This window comes from Plectropomus leopardus, chromosome 7 (assembly GCF_026936395.1).
Source record: "Plectropomus leopardus strain MGB_pleo_1.0 chromosome 7, ASM2693639v1, whole genome shotgun sequence".
Classification (NCBI taxonomy): domain Eukaryota; kingdom Metazoa; phylum Chordata; class Actinopteri; order Perciformes; family Serranidae; genus Plectropomus; species Plectropomus leopardus.
In genome coordinates, this window is record NC_142182.1 from 36698358 (window position 1) to 36718361 (window position 20004).

Genomic DNA, 20004 nt, shown 5'->3' on the forward strand with positions numbered 1-20004 from the left:
TTTCTTCCCCGAATCCTCTGACTTAACATACCCTCATCTTATCTTATATTATGTTATAGTACATCACATAAACCTGTTTGTCTTTCTTTGTATATATATACAGTATATGCTATCCTATTGTTTGAGTATACATGTATACATTTGGCGGTTTGTAAAAAAAAAAACAAAAAAAAAAACACCTGACTAAATTAGCTCATTCACATAAACCTAGTCAGATAAGCATCTTTAAAATGAGCCAGTGGTCAGCAAAACCTTAAAACAAGAAAGGATAACGTTAACGTCAGTTAACCGTAAAGTTAAAATTTTGAAGATGAGGTTATTTGCTAAACTAAATGTCTAAATCTACATAACTTGCTAACTTAACTTAGGTGTTAACATTTGTATTGAATGCTACCGTAGCTAGCCCAACCAACGTTAGCCGGGCTAATGTCTGTGCTGTCATATTATTCCTTTCCCCTGAAGATAATATGGTTTCAATTATTATGAAAATTATGAAACTTCAATTATGAAACTTTGGGGTTTCTTACTTTTTCTCTGTCTGGCGGTATGCACATTGTGGCTTAACATAACTTCTCGGTGCCGTCCCAACGACCATTTCTGCCAAAATCTGCACAAGCGCAAAGTGTGAACAGAAGGCCATTTTGGTGTCTTCTGCTCTGCTCAGTAACACCGCCGTCTCCTTCCGCTTCTGACGACGTCTCAAGTGTCACACCAGGTCATGTGGTCAGCCACAAACTGAACTGTAACTTTAGAGGTGAAAACCTCCGTGATGGATGGAGCAAACAAATCTGCGGGCTCTCTCACACAGACCACAGAGGGGAGTGAGTACCAGAGGCTGTGTGCTGGCTGAGGATGTTGCAGTGACAGAGAGCAGCGCAGGCTTACCTGCCCACACAGGTGTACTCGTCATCTGCTCAGGGGGGCTGTCGCCGCCAGGTAGGTTTAACAGCTCCGACCAAGCATCGTCCCGGTGCTACCAGACATCCTAAACTTTATCCTCCCGGGACCACTGAGATGCACCGTTAACGTTTCGGCGGGACTTCCTTTCGGACTCTGAGATGAACTTAAAGTGGACAGTGAAACGATTTCTTCTTATGTCGTTTTCAATCTCCCACTTACTGTTTCTAGAGGGTGAGTCTGACAGTTTGACTTCTCTAAAATGTTAGAATAGTTTTGCAGTAAAGTTTGCTGCACAGACATGAATGTGAACTACATTTAACAATTTAGAGCGATATCAATGGGTTAAGATTATTTATATTATGTCACAACACTGTATTATATTATTAAGGTATGGTGTCTTTCTGTGTATCCATATTATTTTCAGATGCCATTTGCTTTAATAAATCATCATTTATAAAACATCCATTGTATTAAACTACTCTTGTTGACTACCTTTTCATATTGTTGCGTCTAACATGGCACTCATGCCACAAATGTGTATAATTAAGATGTTTCTTATTGAATACCTCTGGATCTCCCTTTTGCTAAATTGTGAAGATGATTTAAAAATGTATAAATAACTGATACCAATTTATTTATTTATTTTTTTTTAAAGAAAAAAAAGATGTTAATTGTATAACTTTATGTTTAGGAGCTCAGAGTCGACTTTCAGTGGCAGAGGGAAGACTACAGAGGTAAATGAAATGAGTAAAAATGAGTTATTTTCTATCATTAATAGTGTGGCCACATATATAAGTAATATTGAGAAAAAAATGTGATTCTCACACAGTTCTGTCGGCTGACTCATGGATACATTTACACTTTGTGTTTCTGTCACTGAGTGTGTGGCAGCGACAGCATATGAGTGTGTGTGCGTGTGCACTTGTGCGTGTGAGGGTTCAGCAAAGAGTGGTTTGGAGTCCGAATTCAAGTGGTGTAAAGTGCACTTAAGTCTCCCCTCTGACTGTTTCTCCCCACTAATGTGCATGTTTGTGTGTGTGCAGGAGGGCTAATGCACTTCGGAGGAAACGGGATCTCCTCGGGGAGGAGGTTGGTACACTACACCTAAGAGAACCAGAAGAGGTCAGGGCACCCACATGCGCACAACACCCCAACCGGCACAAAGCTGTCTTTGTAAAGAATGAGACACACTCACTAACTTTCTCCCACTCAACCTGACGCAACTTTTAACTTACGGCAGCAAGTCGCCAAATGCGACAGCTCTGTGTCACTTATGCTCTTATAGCTTGAGAATTATGTAAAGAACTGCTCTAAGTGTTTGCTGTTCATTGTTTTCCAAGACATACAGACCACTGCTGTCGGAAAGTACTCTGTCACGCAGCATTTTACACAACTACACAGCCAGAGATGCCTCTTCAGGTAAATACGCCACCCATGAAGCGACCCATTCACAGATGCTTAAAACTGTCATTTTCCAGACTGGTGAGAGTGAAGTTGTGTTTGTCCGTTTTTTTTCCCCCCAGAATACTGCGGCTGCCTCAATGGTGGCTGGTGTCAGGAGGGTGGTGTGTGTGACTGTGCTCAGTTCCAGGCACTGGGAGACCGCTGCCAGATCAGTGAGTAATACGCACACACACACACCTACATGTCTTCCTTTAGTGTCAGATCAGAATCATCAGAATATTCCACATGGCAACCTTGTTGCTGTTTGACAACCACCATTCCTGGTATTCAGCAGACTAGCTAGTTAGCAGGCTTACAACTTTTTAATAATCACATACAGTATAGAGTTACACTGTCAGTTATACAGGAATGTGTATGAGATTGTTCATGTGCATGCATCAGACTCACCAGTCATTCATCAAATGTTAATTACATGCACACACTCCAGTATTAATTATGAGACTTCCCCAGATCTCTCTCTTTCTTTCTCTCTTTGTTGATACACTCCACCAGCCTTCAATCAATCCACCCACCCACATACACGCACACACACACACACACACACACACACACACACACACACACATGCACACAGACACACACAAGCACACACACAGACTCCCTAAAGCAGCAGATATAAAATCACTTGCACTAAAGTAATAGAGGAAGGGCTGAGTGATGGAGTTTTTGGTTTCTATATTCTGAACGGACCCCTTTTACAGTATATCAGGAGATCTGGGGTCACAGCTATCGTAAAGAATTTTCATTTCAAGCGAGTTAATTTAGCGTTGACATGCATGTTGGGAACAGTATAGTTTCTAAAGAAACGTGTAACCCAGCTGAGGCTTGAAATGACCTGAAACAGACTATTGACAATAAGATTAAGAATGTACACATTTAGCACAATCAAGAAAACATAACCTTAAAGTGGCAAAAAGAAGTGAAAATTTCAGAATGCCACCAGCTGAAACTTCTCCCGGCTAGAATACCTTTAGTGTGCATTGTTCAGGAAGTTTTTACCAGGAACCAAGTTATTGGCAGAGGGCTCTTCCTCTCCAAAATAAACAGAGCATATGATTAAAACTGGTAAAAACACTGAATAAAGCTGTTTCACAATACAAATCAGTGTTTCTCCCACTCTGTTCGGCACATGGCAGAAGGCCCAGTTGCATATCACCTGCAAATGTGTGCTTGCTGTTTTTCTGGTCCAGACGTTAAGGAGGTTATTATTGGGAGCCAAGTAAAACCGGTGAAAACAATCATTAAAGCAATTTCATGTTAAAAGTTAGTGTTGTTACATCCTACACACTGGACCTTTAAATAGAGTGTAGCGACTGATAAAACACTGAATAAAGAAGTATAATACTACAAATCAGTGTTTCTCCGACGCTGCTTAGCATAACAGAGATCGGCTGCTAGCCTAGCATGTGCTAATGTGCGCTCACCTTTTTTCTCTGATAGCCTGATGTCTGCTCGCCTTATGTTTGATCAAGACATTCGGGAGATATTTTAACAATAGCCCAGGTCTCTCCTTCTCCAAAACAAATGGACCAGAGTACAAGACCAGTAAGAGACCACTAAAAACGCAGAAAGAAGCAGCTTCACGTTAAATACATCTGTGTCTTTCTGATGCCCTGGTCATGATGGGGTTGCTAACTAAGGTTGCCAGCACAAAAAATGCAGATAGCCTTATCTGGAGTCAGTGTTTGCCCTTTCTGGGCTTTGGTAGAAACATGGTCATCTTCATAGACAAGAACCCACTCCTGATGTATTTATTTATTAATGGTTTATTCTAAGCTAAAAAAAGAAAAAGAATAAAAAAGAGATTCTTATTATGAGGTGATTACACACTAAAGAAAACATACTTATTATAATATATTTCATTTCTCCCTATATATTCCCCTAAATTCTACACATTGGATCTTTAAAGTGAGCCATGACAACAAGCTTCCTCATGAGAAAAAAAAATCTTGAAAGCTTCATCTATTGCAGATTATCAAGCTTCCCAGTTATAATGCAAATTTTAGAGATCAGGATCACAGAGCTTATGCCACAGAACACATGCTCTAAAAACATTAAATCTGATAGGAGATCGTGTTAATTGAAACATGGGTATCTTGTTATTAACATATCTAAAGAATCATTTACAAAATGTACCGTTTCGGATTCCCATCAGCATGACGAGCCACTCACTGATAAGATTAGAAGATGTGACTCAGTGTTAGCAGCCCCCCTCCCCCTCTGGCTTCCTTAGGCAGCATCTTGGCTTCAGCAGCTGTGGGGATTTCCTAAAACAAAGGGCTTTTTATAAAATTCAGGTATTCATTTCCAACTGATACGTTTAATGAAAAAAGAGATGATAACAGAGATAGGATGCATGACTTGCCCTCTCAGTCTAACAAAGTGTCAATTTCTGCTGAAATTCATTTGTGTCACCACACGAAACTGATCCACTTCATCTTTACGACAATCTCGTCTGAATGAATTGTTCATTTTCCTTTCAGTACCTAACCAGGGCCAGGATAGAGACGGGATTTGCAGGTCGTGGGGTCAGCACCACTACGAAACATTTGATGGAATCTATTTCTACTTCCCTGGAACCTGCTCTTATGTTCTGGCCCAGGACTGCCACTCAGCTGCACCACAGTACACAGTGTGGGTAAGAGTACACAGATCGAAATTACTGCCTGAAATATGTGACCTGTATGTACGGGGGGGGTTGCACAGAAAGCGTCAGGCCAATTACTAGTTATTGTCAGCCCTATATAAGCTGCAATTGCCATATTACTTTGATGTCAGACTGTGACTGTGTTTGATTACTCATGACCTATTATGTACTTTTCCCGTTCAAATTTGGGCAGAAGTTAGGCCTTGTTGAGCGCTCTCAATAATCTCATGTAGCATTTAAAACTTATGAAACACCTGATGTTTCCAGAGGCCATTTGATGTATAAATCTGGCAATAGTCTCCAGTTTTTATTGTCTAAAAATCCCATGAAAAGCCCAAAACTGATGAAAGGTCCTTCTCACTAACAACTATTGTTTAGCCTGATATAGCTTATTACTTATTCCTACAGTAGAACATAGTTGTTTTCTAGAAAAACTGGAAAAACAGTTGCACTGGATAAATGTTTTTACCATGAGAACAGACACTGAAGTGTATTTTGAGCCCTCAACAAATGTGCTATTTTCTCCTATTTGAGTAGAGTCTGCTAATCACTACAATGCTGACTTACAGGAAATAATATTGCCTTTAAAAAGTAATTACTGCAATGCATTTGTGTTTGTAAAGATTTACAGAGTGGGAAATTCAGAGTGTGAAGAGACAGACTTAGTGATTGTCAATTTTAATGTTTTAAATTGCTACATTATCAGCAACACAAATATAAAATATCAGCAGCCTTATCATTAAGCTGAGAAGTAATGCTATTAGCATCCAGCATTCCAACTTTTGCAACATTTTTGTTTTTAAATTGCTGATTAAGTGACTTCAAAATTAAGGTCCTAAAGTGGCTCTAAATCTATCTGTCCCGTACATCCTCATACATTGTTTGATTATCATAGTATATGGAATTGTTGCAGCAATTCAGAGAGCATAACAGTGTGCAGCAGATGGTAGTAGCATCATGACCAAACAGGTGACTGTGGTTTTTGGAACGCTCAGCTCGCTCAGGTTACTGACCGTGGCTAATCCCTGTTAATTGCCATGCTTGCCCCTCTGTGACCCTTTCTTTTATTCTTTTCCATCATTTATGCTTGTCTTTTCAGGTCCACAACAGCCGAGTGTGTGACGGGAGTGTGTATTCATGCCCAAGAGCCCTCAGCCTGTTCTTCCCAAATGAGGAAGAGATCCACATCTCTGGATATCAGGTCCACCAGGGAGGCCGCAGGTATGTGTGTGGATTTGTGTGCACAAGAAACAAGGAGACACAGATAGAATTCTAGAGTCTTCCAGAAAAACATCTTGCTATAAAAAATGTCTCCCTACCCCATCCACCCCTACCATTGTGATAATGATTTTTAAAACACTTTCGCTGTCATTGTCTTGACGTGTCTGCCTCTGAAATGTCAGGTTAAGTCTGCCTCAGACTGTGGGCGGTGTGTTTATTGAGCGACTGGCCGATTACCTGCTGGTGAAAAGTGTGTTTGGCTTCTCTATGGCCTGGGATGGAGGCTCAGGCGTCTACCTGAAGATGAGCGAGGAGCACCAGGGTGCCCCCTGTGGCCTGTGTGGGAACTTCAACCACCTTGCTGGTGATGACCTCACCACTTCACGGGGTAAGACCGGCCTGACCGGCCCCTCATCCTCTTATCCCCTCTTTCAGCACCCACTCACCTCAATTATTATTATTATACACTCAACACTGATTCTGGTCAATTATAGAAGCGGTGGGACCTGGAGAGAGCAGACTGGAAGGATAGGGGAGAACTGATAGTTTGGGTTTGAATGGATGGAAGGAGCAAGAATCCTTCCTCAGATAACCAGTAATATGAACTGCGGTCCCCTGCTTGTCTGAGCAGAGAGCTGTCCAGTCCAATGAGGATGAGTTCAGAGAAAAAAGAGAGTAAACAAGTGGAAAGGCTCTGACTATAAAGCTGCTATGGACATGGCACTTTTACAAACACACAGTGTATGTTAGACTGTGTGTGAGGATCCTATGTGGCAGCAACCGCCCCAGGGCGTCGGGTCAGGACACTTTTTATGTTCAGGTGTGCTTTAAGGAGAGGCAGAGTCCATAATAAAGTTCAACTGTTTATCTGAATTTTGAGGATGTACAGTATCTTGTGCAGAGTGGTTTACAGTTGCGGCAACAATAACAAGGAAAAGGGGCATGCACAGAGATAACCTTTTGTACACACAGTTTTCATCATTTTTTCTCATAAATGCCCAATCTAATTGTTATTCTATTCTCGTGGCTTGTGTGTTGGCGGTACATACATGTGTGTTGTTTGTGTGTTTTAGGCATCCGGACAGATGAGCCTGCAGTGTTTGCTAACAGCTGGGCTGTGGATCTGCCTCATGAGAGAGCCTGCCCCTCAGTGGACTTAGATTTCAATGGTCCCTGCCACTCTGAGTCAGACATGGATGTAAGAACCATAACATAAAACATATTTCTCTACTCACTATTACTGGTGGCATACGTTTTACCACTCTACAATATATAAGTATTTTTACTGATTAGCAGAAAATAACACTAACAAAGTTTGCCGTCTCATGATTAAATCTTATTGAGTAACTTCTTGTGTTTAAAGTCAAGTTTTGTGGCAAAGTGACTGATGGGAAAAAAACAGTTTTTTTAAACCCTCTGAGACTAGATAAAGATTGAAATAACTTCTTTCGTGCTGCATTTAGACACATTTACAAGTATCAAAACCTTCAAATCCCTGAGCAAATTGGTTGGCTTTATCTGAAAAAGAAAACATAAGAAAAGGGCAATGACCAACTTGTCAAGAAGTGTTCCACAAAGTGCAGGACATTAGTAAATTTGGAAAATTATTTTTTAAAAAGCTAGGGAAAATGTCCTTAAATACATTTTTAATTTTTCAATTTTCAGTTATTATAATTATATATTTTAAATTATTTTGTAGAATTGTTATTATGTTAAGCATATTATTTAGGTCATTGTTTTTTTCTTCTTTTTTCATTTCAATTTTAAGTAATTTATTGGTTTACTTTTAACATTTCTTTGGCTAATTTTTGGATTATTGGCTCTTAAGTTGCTCATTGCCTTCTTGCCATGTTTTTGACAGAAATCAAGCTAATTTGCTAATGTTTCACAGAATTAAACTGATCCATTATTGAGAGAGTGCTGCATTTACATCCTCTAAAAGTGCTTGTTTTGCCACTGACAGGCTCGGTTTGTTATTCTGTGTCTGACAACATTATGGAAAGGATCCCTACAGAGAGAGAGGATCCCTTTTTGTTAAAAAGTAAGATCCTTTTTGTTTAACCACAAAATCCCCAAAATTGTCATCACCAAAGCCACCAGACTCTGTTTAAATAAACAGTCATTTTAGCACATATACAGTGTGCATATATTAACACTGAACTGTAAAAAGGTTCTTTTTATTCAACTAAACCGAGTTGGGGATTGTTGGAGGAGTGTAGAGGCAAAACAAGACAGCTTTTGTAAGTTTTATTTTGTTTCTGTTGACTTTGTGGCTTTGGTGATAATGATATTGGTGCTACTTCTGCTCAAACTAAAAGGATCTCACTGTTTAACAAAAAGGTCTTTCTCCGTGGGGATCCAATTTAAAAAATTGCTGTTCTCATTAGTCATGTAAGGACAAAAACATAGACGAATAGAGTCCAGATTGAGAAATACTGATGTTACCCTTTAGTACGGAAAAAGAAAATCTCTTTTTAGGTTTTAGGAGAATGATCCTTGTTTGTTAAAAGACTAGCAGCAGTATTTATTTTGCTGTAGCTCTCTGCATATTATGTGCATTATATTTATACCATACTGTATTTATTGTTGATGTGTGCAGGATGCCATAGAGAAATGCAGTGCACTTCTCTTCTTCCCATTTCTGTCCTGTCATGAAAACATTGACCCAAATCCCTTTGTGGCCAGCTGTGTGTCTGACCTCTGTGTGTAAGTCCAACAAAACACTCACACTGGTTCTTGATACATTCAACTTTTTCCTCTCCTCTTCTGTGTTGTTATCAGTGTAAGCCCAGTTACAGAATAAACCTGCCATCACTAGCTGTAATGTAGGCTTCAATTGTAGAGACTCTTCGAATAAAGTCAGCACAGTTTCACAAAAACCTTTGATATTTTTTCTCAGATCTGATGATGAGGAAACGTTTTGTCGAGCGCTGGTTGAGTACACTCGAGCCTGCTCACATGTTGGATATCCAGTAAGAGAGTGGCGAGACAGCTTCCCTTCTTGTTGTGAGTTACCACTGTAGCTGCACATACATATTGTGTACATACAACATATTGGATCACCATTTATTCCATGCTCGCATCCTGTAATATGTCTTTGTGTGAAACTCCGACGTGTTTCTATGTAGATGATGGCTGTGAGGAGAGTTTTGTCTATAGAGACTGTATCAGTTGCTGTCCACCCACCTGCACATTTGAGAAGGAGTGTCTGGGAACCAATTTGCACTGTTTGGATGGCTGCTACTGCCCTGATGGTATTCAATTATCCTCTTATTTTCTGTGAAACTATGATTAATTGATTGACCTCTAAGTTTTGCATTTCTCTTTCCCACAGGTCTTATCCTACAAAATGGAACATGTATTGCTGTTTCTCAGTGTCCATGTATTTACCATGGTACCTCATATGTACAAGGACATGTGCTTCAACAAGGATGTAGTGTCTGGTGAGTGTTGGCCTGTAATCAATAGTAAGCGTGTACTGTATCTTTGCCAATGTGTGGTTAAAATACTGTATGTTCTTTGTTAGTGTGTGCATGGGAGGAGTGTGGAACTGCACTGAGAACAATTGCACAGGTGAGTTTCTAATTTCAGGACAGTTACTGAAAGTAAAATGCTACACTGAGATTAATTATGGTGCATCCTCTCCCTTCTCAGCCGAGTGTTCAGTGGTAGGTGACGTGTTTGTGACGACGTTTGACGGCAGGATGTTTCTCCAGCCGGGGGCATGTCAGTATGTCCTGGCAAAGAGCCGCAGCAGCAGATTCACCATCACACTGCAGTATACCACCTGTGCAGAGGTAGCATGCATGATTACTTGCATGCACACAAGCGCACACAAAGACTCTGTAACCATGCAGTATCCTCTCTGCCTAGATGTAACTGTGCCCCCTGTATGGTCTGTGTTTCCACAGCAGCAGGTGTGTATTCAGTCGGTGACTGTGGTGTTGGATGAAGATGTGAGTCGTCAGATCACTTTGACTAGAGAGGGGGAGGTGATAATGGGTGTCAACATAGCGCCTGTCTTACCCTATGCTGATGGTAGGAATCACAAAAGCTCATTGATATACCTCGGGTTAATATTACATTTCAACTGCAGTCAGATCACAGAGAAATAATTCCTCTTTCTTTTGTAATAAAAGTTATTATTTCACCTGCATTATTTTAGAGTAATTTCATTTTTGATCATGGGTTTTGATGTTTGATGTTATCCTATAGATGCAGTGGAAGTGCAGAAGCTGACCTCTGTGTTCACACAGCTGAAGGCAGCGATCGGGCTGAGGCTGCATTATGACGGCAGAGGGGGGCGGATCTATCTGCAGCTGGACAGCCAGTGGCGTGGACTGACGCTCGGCCTTTGTGGAACCTTCAATGGAAATCTACGAGATGACTTTCTGTGAGCGAGTGCTTCCCATTCAGAGATCAATGTTGAAAATGCCTTTTGACATGACTCTGTTTGTGTGTGTGTGTGTGTGTATGTGTGTATGTGTGTGTGTGTGTGTGTGTATGTAGCTCCCCAGCTGGAATGATAGAGGGCACGCCTCAACTTCATGCCAATGCTTGGAAGGTTTCATCTGCTTGTGTTGCTCCGGTCAACCTGCCCATCATAGACCCATGTGAGATGAACCAGCACAATGGTAATGAAGGCTTCATCTGTTTTTATTATATTGGCTGTTCTTTTCATTTTAAGTTTCTTTTAATATAAGATAAATTGGAAAGGGAGGATTATCTTGAAATTTAACATGCTACAGAATGCTTCACATGACATGGATAAACTGCGTTCAAAAGGGAGCTACGCTCATTTTCAAATTTTGTACATGTTATCCTTTGACCCAAGACAATCCAAAAAAATATTTGTAGACTTGAACAACTCTCACCCACATCTCAAAATGACAGTATTCAGTCTCTAATTTGTGATGTAAAAAGTCTGGAGCTGCTACTTAGACAGTTGGAAAAAGTGTTCTAGATGACACTGGCAGCACCTAGAGAAATGTTCTGAGTCTGTGGATATTTCCTGTTTTATAACTGAGAACACTACAACAGAAGTTTCCCCTTTCTGATTAAAAAAAAGAAAGAAAAGAAAACGAACATTGTGTGGGTCCACAAAATCTGCATTCAGTGCCTATGGAGCAGCTCCAAACTTTATACCCTATGAAATCACAAGTTTGTTAAAAAATATTGATTGAACTTTTCTATGCCCTGGAAATAACATATTGGAATTCATAATTAAGATGATGTTCCTCTTTAAATGCCAGCTGCTCCACAGGCTGCACTGTACTGACATCCTAAATATGGTTGTGATACTGTGAGCTGTATAGGTTTAGGTTCAGAGTTTGTTCAGACTCTAATTTCAAATGTGTTTAACATTGTTTGTATGTGTACCTTTTAGCATTCTATGCATCCCAATGTGAGGTGCTTTTAGGGAGTGTGTTTGCCCCGTGTCATGGCTACATCAGTCCAAACATCTACCAGCAGCAGTGTCGCTACCAGGCCTGTCGCTGTGGCAGCAGCTGCTTGTGCACGGCCTTGGCTCACTACGCTTACCTCTGCTCCAAACATGGAGTCAGCATTAATTTCAGATCACATGTCTCTGAATGTGGTGAGTCTTTGACTTCTAGGTAGCTTTTATCCATACTGTGTTTTTAATACTTTAAAATGTATGACCCCAAATGCTCATAAATTAAAACTGTGCTGGAAGTATGGCGTGGATATTAATGCTTATTTCAAAATCAGAAAAAATTTATTGCAGTTTGTCTTTGAAGTGGCTCACACATTATACCTAGAATAAAAACATATACAAGATTGAATTGCCTTGGGGGTACAGTTTATAAAAAGTGTACAATGTATGTGTGTGTGTGTGTGTGTGTGTGTTTACGTAGGAGTGGTGTGTCTTGGAGGCATGCTGTACCACTCTTGTGTGTCATCTTGCGGGCAGACCTGTCGTGCTCTGTCTAGTACAGAGACGTGTAACCTTGACGACTGTGCTGAGGGGTGTGGCTGTCCAGACGGCAGTTACTATGATGATGTGCGCCAGCGCTGTGTGCAACCGTAAGATTTTGCCACCTCATATATCATCTTAACAATGGTCATCAATCGTTATTTGGCGCGCGCACACACACACACACCCACACACACACACACACACACACACAAACAAACAGGGGCAAACACCAACACAAAAAAGCATTGTCATTAGTGAGTGTAATGAGAATAATGACACCAGTTTCTCCTCAGGTCTCAGTGTCACTGTTATTCCATGGGTGGTGTGTCACAGCCAGGGGAGGTGACCTTCAGTGCCTCTGGCCCCTGGTGAGTCACAGCTGGCCTTGACCTTCACTGAAAAGTAAAAACTCACTTTGGCTGCTCTCTGGACTGCACATAGTGTCCTCACCATCCTCACATACAGTACATTTGCACAAACACACACACACACACGATTTTATGATGAGCGTGACCAAGTGGGAACCTAAAAAATGTCCCTGTTGGTTTTTCAGTTCCCTGTTGGTGACTGTGTAACGACATCTAGGTCCAATGTTATATATTCGCGAGTGCACACACACACACACACACACACACACACACACACACACACACACACTCACACTCACACACACTGTCTGATACACTTGAGAAAGCAATAAAAGCTTAAGTGATTGTCAAATGAGACGTAGAGCACTTAAACTAACCTTGTTTTTGATAACATTACCCTCTTTCTTGAACACTTGCCTCTTTTTCTCCCCCTTCCTGTCTCCTCGATCAGCCTGTGCAGAAATGGGAAGATGGAGTGTGTGCCAGAGGAAAAAGGTAACCTCTCCGCGCTCCCTCCCCTCCCTTCAGTTCCTGCTTTCCTTCATTCCAACAACAAAGTGCCGTTTCAGGCTGTGTCCCTCTTGCTGAAATCAAGAGCCTTATGTCTGTCGTTGTAGCTTGTTTCCCATGACTTGCTGTTGCGTTTGATGTTTAAGGCGACTGGAGCATTGATTTTCTTGAGTGTACCTGTGTGTGTGTGCATGTGTATTCTAGAGCCAGATAGTGTAGAGGTCGGTGAGTGTCCAGAGGGAAAAGTATACCACAGCTGCACGGAGCAGAGAGGAGGTGTAGCCTGTGCACCGACCTGCCGTAACCTGATGTTGAACCTCACCTGCCCTCCCAGCACACCATGCATCCCTGGCTGTGTCTGCCCTCCTGGGTAAAAAAAGCATCTGCTGCCTTCATGTATTGTTGTGTATTTGTGTTTTTCAGAGACCTTAAAAGTCATTTTTTTAGTCCACTTGGCAAAATGTGCTACTTGTTTTTGACTGTCCTACCTTCAAGGGAGTCACCAGTCAATTTCAATGTAGTATGAAAATCACCTTGTGTATTTTGTAATGGTCAGCAAATCAAGGTTCTGCAAGTGGATTTTAATAGTATAATAAAAGTGACTGACACCAGTGGCTGCCTGGAAGCTAGTCAGTAGTTATTAACGGCAGGTTAAGTATTTTAAATATGTATTTATTTAAGAAAGACTCACAAAGAATGTACAGGAGAATATGCTTTTGTCGGTTGCATATGAAAAGCCTTCTTCAAGGGGACCTTGACAATATATTGTACAGTGGAAGATTATCTTATTTACTTTCCACACCCATATTCCCCAACTGTATCCAAAACCCACACAGGTTACATACAGGTTTTACGAAATTAACTTATTCAAAGTTCTCACATGTCTTGGAATACATTGCACTAATTTTCTAGTGACTAAAAACAAAGAGAATGACAAGTAAGATGTCCTGGAAAACCTTTTGTTGTCCTGGAAACTTATTTCAACATCTCCAATTTTCCTTTAACTGAGAGTGAACTACCAGGAGCTCCTCCAAAGAGATAGTTTTGCCATTTGAAAGGGCTAAATTATTTTAAGTATGTTGAACATTAGTGTATGGTGTAGTCCCCGTCTGTCATAACAGCTTGAAAAGTCTTGGAAAATGATCTCTAGAAAAAAGTAGAAACCCTACTTACTGCAGTATTGGTTTCAAATCAGGTGTTTTCATGTTGTTTTCCTCTGACTTTGAGTCGTGCTTCATCTGTGCAGGCTGGTGCTGCACCACAGCGAGTGTTACTATCCAGAGAACTGTCCCTGTGCCTGGCTGGGCCTTGAATACCTGCCTGGAGAAACTGTGGAAACACCATGTTACAAATGGTATACACCTTTACTGTATGTTTTCTCCCCCATAGATAGAGTGATACTAGACTGAGCTGTGATACAATTATATTATTTCCAAATTAAGATTTTACTTCATGTGCAATTTTCCATGTAAGATAAGAACTCTAACAGACTGTATCTCAGAATATTAAATATTAGAATTTAAAGTACAATGAGTTTCTCTTGACTCTTCTCATGTGAATTCTCCTGTCTGTCTCAGTGTGTGTCACCGTGGCTACTTCAACTGCAGCTACTCACCGTGTCCAGCAGTGTGTACCGTCTACAGTGACAGACACTACCACACCTTTGATGGCCTTGAGTATGACTACCACTCTGACTGTCAGGTCTACCTGCTTAAAGTGAGTAGATTCAGTGTGTGCGGTGGGGCTCTATAAGTGTAAAATGAATTCACTGACTTGATAAATTTATGGCAGATGCTTAAATTTACCTACCGAACGATGGAGTTCCACCTAGTCCTGCCCTATGGTGCTGTGATGGGCTAGAACTAACCCTAACCTACCCTGGGCCGCCCTGTAGCTCAGTTGGTAGAGCAGGCCCCCCATGTACCGAAGCTACATCCTCGCCGCAGTGGCCATGGGTTCAGTTCCAAAAGCAAAAGAAATTATCTTTAAAATTAACAAACCATAACCTCCCCTGACCTCCACGTGCCACTGACAGCAGGCGGTCACAACACAATAGGGCGGTACCGGGCGAAACACTCTGTTCAGCCGATACATGTTAGCATTTACCTAAATTTATTGGCACTGGAATGCTAATCAGGTAGTGTCAGAGTAGTTGTGCTAGACATTACGCAGGTTTCCCTTAACCCTCAAACTGTGCAAATTAAAATTAAGAATATAAAATATGCCTAATGGGAACACGTCAATATTGAAAATAACTCCCATTTATTGTAAAAAAGTTTTCACACTCACATGAGGCAGTATTTCAGGTGGTTTAAAAAAGCTATATTTCACAAAACTGCAATGGAAACACTTTTTTAGCTTTTCTAGGTCACATGATGCTATGGCTGTGTGCTTGTCAGTAGGAACTGGCTCCCTCATGATGCAGCAGGAGCTACAAGAGCTGTTATTGCATCACATAATTATTCAAAAGTTGAGTGGATCATCCGGAAGTTTTGAATCCACAATTCCTCTGTGAAATCGTGGACTATCACCTCCCATGTATAAGGGGCTTGCCTTTCCATTATGGCTCCATAACACGCCTATGTTGCCTTGGATTGGAAATAATGACCGCTAGTGTGTTGGCTGCAATACAAATAAAGCTGCTAATGTTTTGAACATCAGTCTCCATGCTCCTTGGAATGTTATCACCAGGGGAGAAGTCACAGAACATCATTCAGTGGAAACACAGTCATCTCACAATTGTGTTTTAATCAACATTTCAAAAATATCACGTAAATTTTGTGCAGATCTGTAATGGAAACCTGTTCATGTGAGAGATTGAATGTGTTTAAGTGCAAAGGAGGAGCATCCTCCACACATTTTTGCCAAGACTGATTTAGATCTGGGAAGAAGATCCAAGCTTGTTTCTAACCCTGGAAAATAGAGTGGTTTTTAATTAGAGCAGATTAAGGTGTGTATGTGTGTGTGTACTGTGGGTTTGCACCACGGTAATGCTAGCAGACGTTGTGCAAAGCTGTAGTCACACAAAGAGGCCAGTGTTCACTTCAAACCCCAGGACTCCTGCGCTCCCAGGGATATAGAATTAGAATTAGCAGAACAGACATTCTGATTCAGACTCAGCAGGCTGCCGGCCACCGTGCAGACCTGAAAAGAATGGGGAGGCAGGTCAGAGCCGTGTGTTAATAGCCTGGAGTTACTTCCTGTTCTTGTCACCTCTCATGTATCCAGAATGTATACAGACACTGTTTCCTGAAAAGGTAGAATCAGATTTGTTGCTTGAATCTACCATGTGGGTTTTAGATTTTGCATTTCTGGCTGCTGAGGCTTTAGCAAAAGGAAAATTGTGAGCAAATAAAAACATAATGCTGTGTTCAGACAGAGATGAGAGGAGCTTAGACTTACTTCTCTCGTGAGAGTAATATTTTGTCTTCCCTTCTTACCAGAGTGCAGGAGAGAGCGAGGTGTCCATTGTTGCCCAAAACAAGGACTGCTATGAGAGCGGCATTGTGTGCATGAAAATACTGGTCATTCACGTGGGACTCACCAAGATCTACTTCACTGACAACTCTGGCAACCCTGTATGCAGAATACACACATAGTCATGCTCTTTCTCTATCAATGAAGTTTATGCACCTGTGTCCCCTTTTCTCTCAAAAATTTATAGATTAAATATGATAGTACAAATCTAGTGATTTCAAGTAATATTACTTTGCTTTTCTTGCCTTAGAGTCCGTCCACTGTTGTAGGAAGAGGGTCTGAGTTTGAACTTTGGAAAGCCGGCTACTACACTGTGGTCCACTTCTCCAAGCAGGACTTGACCATCCTCTGGGACCGCAAGACAACTGTACACATCAGAGCTGGACCTCAGTGGAAGGTGTGGACTAGGAGTACATTACTTACATTTTATTGTCCTCTGACAGACATACATATGTATACTTACTGTACACTTGACAGTCAAAACATTACTGGTGAATAATACTGATGATCTCGTTACAATTCAGTGTTCTGCTGGGAAACCTTGGGTCCTGGTATTCATGTGGATGCCACTTGACATACTCCACCCACCCAAAGGCTCAGTACATTTACATGCACAGTTCAGTGGAGCTACGGTTATAACTCTATTAGGTCATTGAACTAGACTTCTGTTCTTGTCTCAGTATACAGGCACTGGGGGGGAGTCCATTTATTGACTAAAGTATATCTGACACCTCCACAGCAGGTTGAGATATGCCCCCTTCAGCTACTAGCTATAGACCTTATATAGTCTTTGATAAAGACCCAATCACGATTAGAAGTGTTTATTTATAATAACTTTGGGGTAGAACAGCTCTGAGAAAACTCTGCCTTCACACCTGAAAAAATCAATATTAGTTTAAGTGTAACCTACGTTATATTTAGAATATTTTCACAAGGTGGCTAAAATGTTTTGCTGTGGTCCCGTCCACAGCAGGATATCACTTGGCTTCCGTGCCGGTGTTGTAGGACTATATTATTTATGAGGCTGGGGTGTGACTTCTTCATTTAAAATAAATAAAAAATATACAGTTTCAAGCTGTATGTCCCTTACCTAAGCCAAAATTAAAAACACAAGTCCCTCCTCAGTGCTTACATTTTTATTTTAAATGCCTTACCTGTTTAACAGCACCCCCTACCCCCTCATAAGAAAAGAACAGTCCCTATTTCTAACCACTGAGGGAGGCCAGCGTGGCAACTGAGCTCAGGCAGAATGCTTAGTCCAGTTAAAATCTGACAGAGGTGTTTACATGACAGAGTGACTCGATCTCTGATCGAAGTATCTGGGTGTGTTAGTCCGACATCTAGAATTTACAACATGTTGACATGTATTTTAAAAGTGCAGTTTTAATCAAACTAACACAATAGTTTTTTTCTAACATCATGTAAACGTACTGACAGTTTAAGACCATGTGCACACCCTCGTGGCGTCGACACTCACCAATAGCGGTGGCCTAGCAGGACAATGCACCATGCCCCACCACAAAAACTGCTCAGGCGTGGCCCGAGGAACGTGGCCAGACGTGGACCTAGCCCCAAATTTGATCGAGTATTTCTGGGACATGCTGGCACCACACCTCAGAACCTACAGATCAAAAAAGACCAACGCCTCTGTGTCAGACACCACAGGACACCCCAATTAGTTTCTGTGTCCTTGCCTCTACAGGTTACAGCCCATTGCCATCCAAAGAGCACCACAATTGATTGGGGGTACCTCTGGAGTACTGGTAAATCCCAAAAATGCTTGATCAGATCAGGATTCTGGGAATTTTGACGATCAAGTCAACACCTTGAACTCTTTGCTGCATTCCTCAAGGCACTCCTTGAGTCCAGTTTTTGTGCTGTGGTATAGTGCATTGTCCTGCTGGGGATGCCATTGCCAGTCAGTGGTTTTAATGTTTTGGCTGATGGGTGTATGTTTAGACTGTTATTATCTAGTGAACCTAAAAACATGGTTCAGTGTCTCTTTTTGAGGAAAGAGGTAACGCCTGCACACTTACTCCATGCCACACAAGTTTTCAAGACTTATTCAAGACAACGTTTCTATCCCACTTGGACCTTTGCAAAATCAAATGTCTGAAAGGATGAAGCCACACCTATATTTATACATAATGCACACAGATAGGCTGACAAGCTCTATGCTGGCAGGTGTGGTTAACCATCTGAACCACCCAGGTTGGTAAAACAATTGCCAATGTAAAATGAAAAAAATTACATAGAAAATATGTAGAAAAAGTACATAGGGAGAGAAAAACATTGATGTCAAACATATGTCCATTGATAAAAACATTATAACAAGATTTTAAAAAAAAATCATCTCTATATTAAAAATACTCATCAGTCTACATCACCTACCTTTTTTCTCATGTACACTGTTTTTTGATAGCCTTGCACCTACATGATGTGGATATAAATACCCTTTTTCAATTACTGTCTTTTCTCTCATGTAGGGCCTTCTCAGTGGGCTATGTGGAAATTTTGACAGCGTGACAGTGAACGATATGACCACCTCCAGCCACATGGAAGTCAGTAATGCCCAGACCTTTGGGGATAGTTGGGCCCTGGGACAGGTATGAGTCAGCCCAGCTCCTCTCCTCCACTGAATCTCCCTTTACCCTCTGTCCTCTGTCTATCTTTGTGTATCTCCCACCCACTTGTTCTTTCACTTCTCCCCTAGCTCTCAGTTGCTCCTGTAATTTATGTGTGCTTATCTCCCTTGAGTCCACTGTGATATTTAAGAGTAATCAGACTCTCAATCACCGTCTGTGTGTGTGTGTGTGTGTGTGTGTGTGTGTGTGTGTGTGTGTGTGTGTGTGTGTGTGTGTGTTTTAGTGTGAAAGTGACTACGTAGTTGAGCGACCATGTGAAGGCGACTTAGGCAGACAGCCGTACGCAAAGAGGGAGTGTGCTCTCCTCTACAGCGATGTTTTTGCACCCTGTCACAATGTGGTGAGTGCCAGTGAGATGATGCACACACACACACACACACACACACACACAAACTGTGCATACAGAGTGAGCTGTAGAAAGGTTATCTTGCTTGCAACAGGGGAGTAGAGGTTGGTTAGGGGTTATGGGAACAGCTCTTAACTGATCCCAGCAAATACATTGTTCCTCATAGTTAAATACCACACAAGATCCAAGCTACACAAGGACACGCACACACTCCTGCATGTTATTACAGTACTGTATTTCTCTATGTGACCAGCAGATGGAGCTATGTATATATGCACAGGGGCCACTTCATCAAAACAGTCACCAAAGATCTGACTGCAACACCCAATTTATTCACTTGACTTTTTTACTAACTAATACTTTCAGTAGAGTTGAACACAACAGACTTACAGCAACTAATCCTTGTATATTTTTTTACAGTGCATTTGATCTCATATATGGTGCATTTAATGTGTTTTTAATTCTCTTATTGATGGTTTATTATTCAG

At 41.2% G+C, this 20004-nt stretch overlaps 1 protein-coding gene across 1 annotated transcript in view; it reads left to right on the top strand.

Moving 5' to 3' along the window:
• The first annotated feature begins 831 nt into the window (after positions 1-831).
• otogl (otogelin-like) overlaps positions 832-20004 on the top strand; it is a 40727-nt gene continuing 21554 nt past the window's right edge. Inside the window, exons 1-29 of the mRNA XM_088080614.1 lie at positions 832-1131; positions 1592-1634; positions 1944-1989; positions 2241-2319; positions 2424-2516; positions 4848-5002; positions 6111-6232; positions 6415-6620; positions 7306-7430; positions 8832-8938; positions 9132-9238; positions 9361-9486; positions 9567-9675; positions 9759-9805; positions 9887-10029; positions 10144-10270; positions 10448-10625; positions 10742-10866; positions 11619-11828; positions 12109-12277; positions 12464-12538; positions 12990-13033; positions 13253-13418; positions 14295-14402; positions 14626-14764; positions 16492-16626; positions 16776-16922; positions 19012-19131; positions 19394-19510. Coding sequence (XP_087936740.1) covers positions 1059-1131; positions 1592-1634; positions 1944-1989; positions 2241-2319; positions 2424-2516; positions 4848-5002; positions 6111-6232; positions 6415-6620; positions 7306-7430; positions 8832-8938; positions 9132-9238; positions 9361-9486; positions 9567-9675; positions 9759-9805; positions 9887-10029; positions 10144-10270; positions 10448-10625; positions 10742-10866; positions 11619-11828; positions 12109-12277; positions 12464-12538; positions 12990-13033; positions 13253-13418; positions 14295-14402; positions 14626-14764; positions 16492-16626; positions 16776-16922; positions 19012-19131; positions 19394-19510 — 3441 coding nt within the window. The 5' untranslated portion in view covers positions 832-1058. The remainder of the gene's footprint in view (positions 1132-1591; positions 1635-1943; positions 1990-2240; positions 2320-2423; positions 2517-4847; positions 5003-6110; positions 6233-6414; positions 6621-7305; positions 7431-8831; positions 8939-9131; positions 9239-9360; positions 9487-9566; positions 9676-9758; positions 9806-9886; positions 10030-10143; positions 10271-10447; positions 10626-10741; positions 10867-11618; positions 11829-12108; positions 12278-12463; positions 12539-12989; positions 13034-13252; positions 13419-14294; positions 14403-14625; positions 14765-16491; positions 16627-16775; positions 16923-19011; positions 19132-19393; positions 19511-20004) is intronic.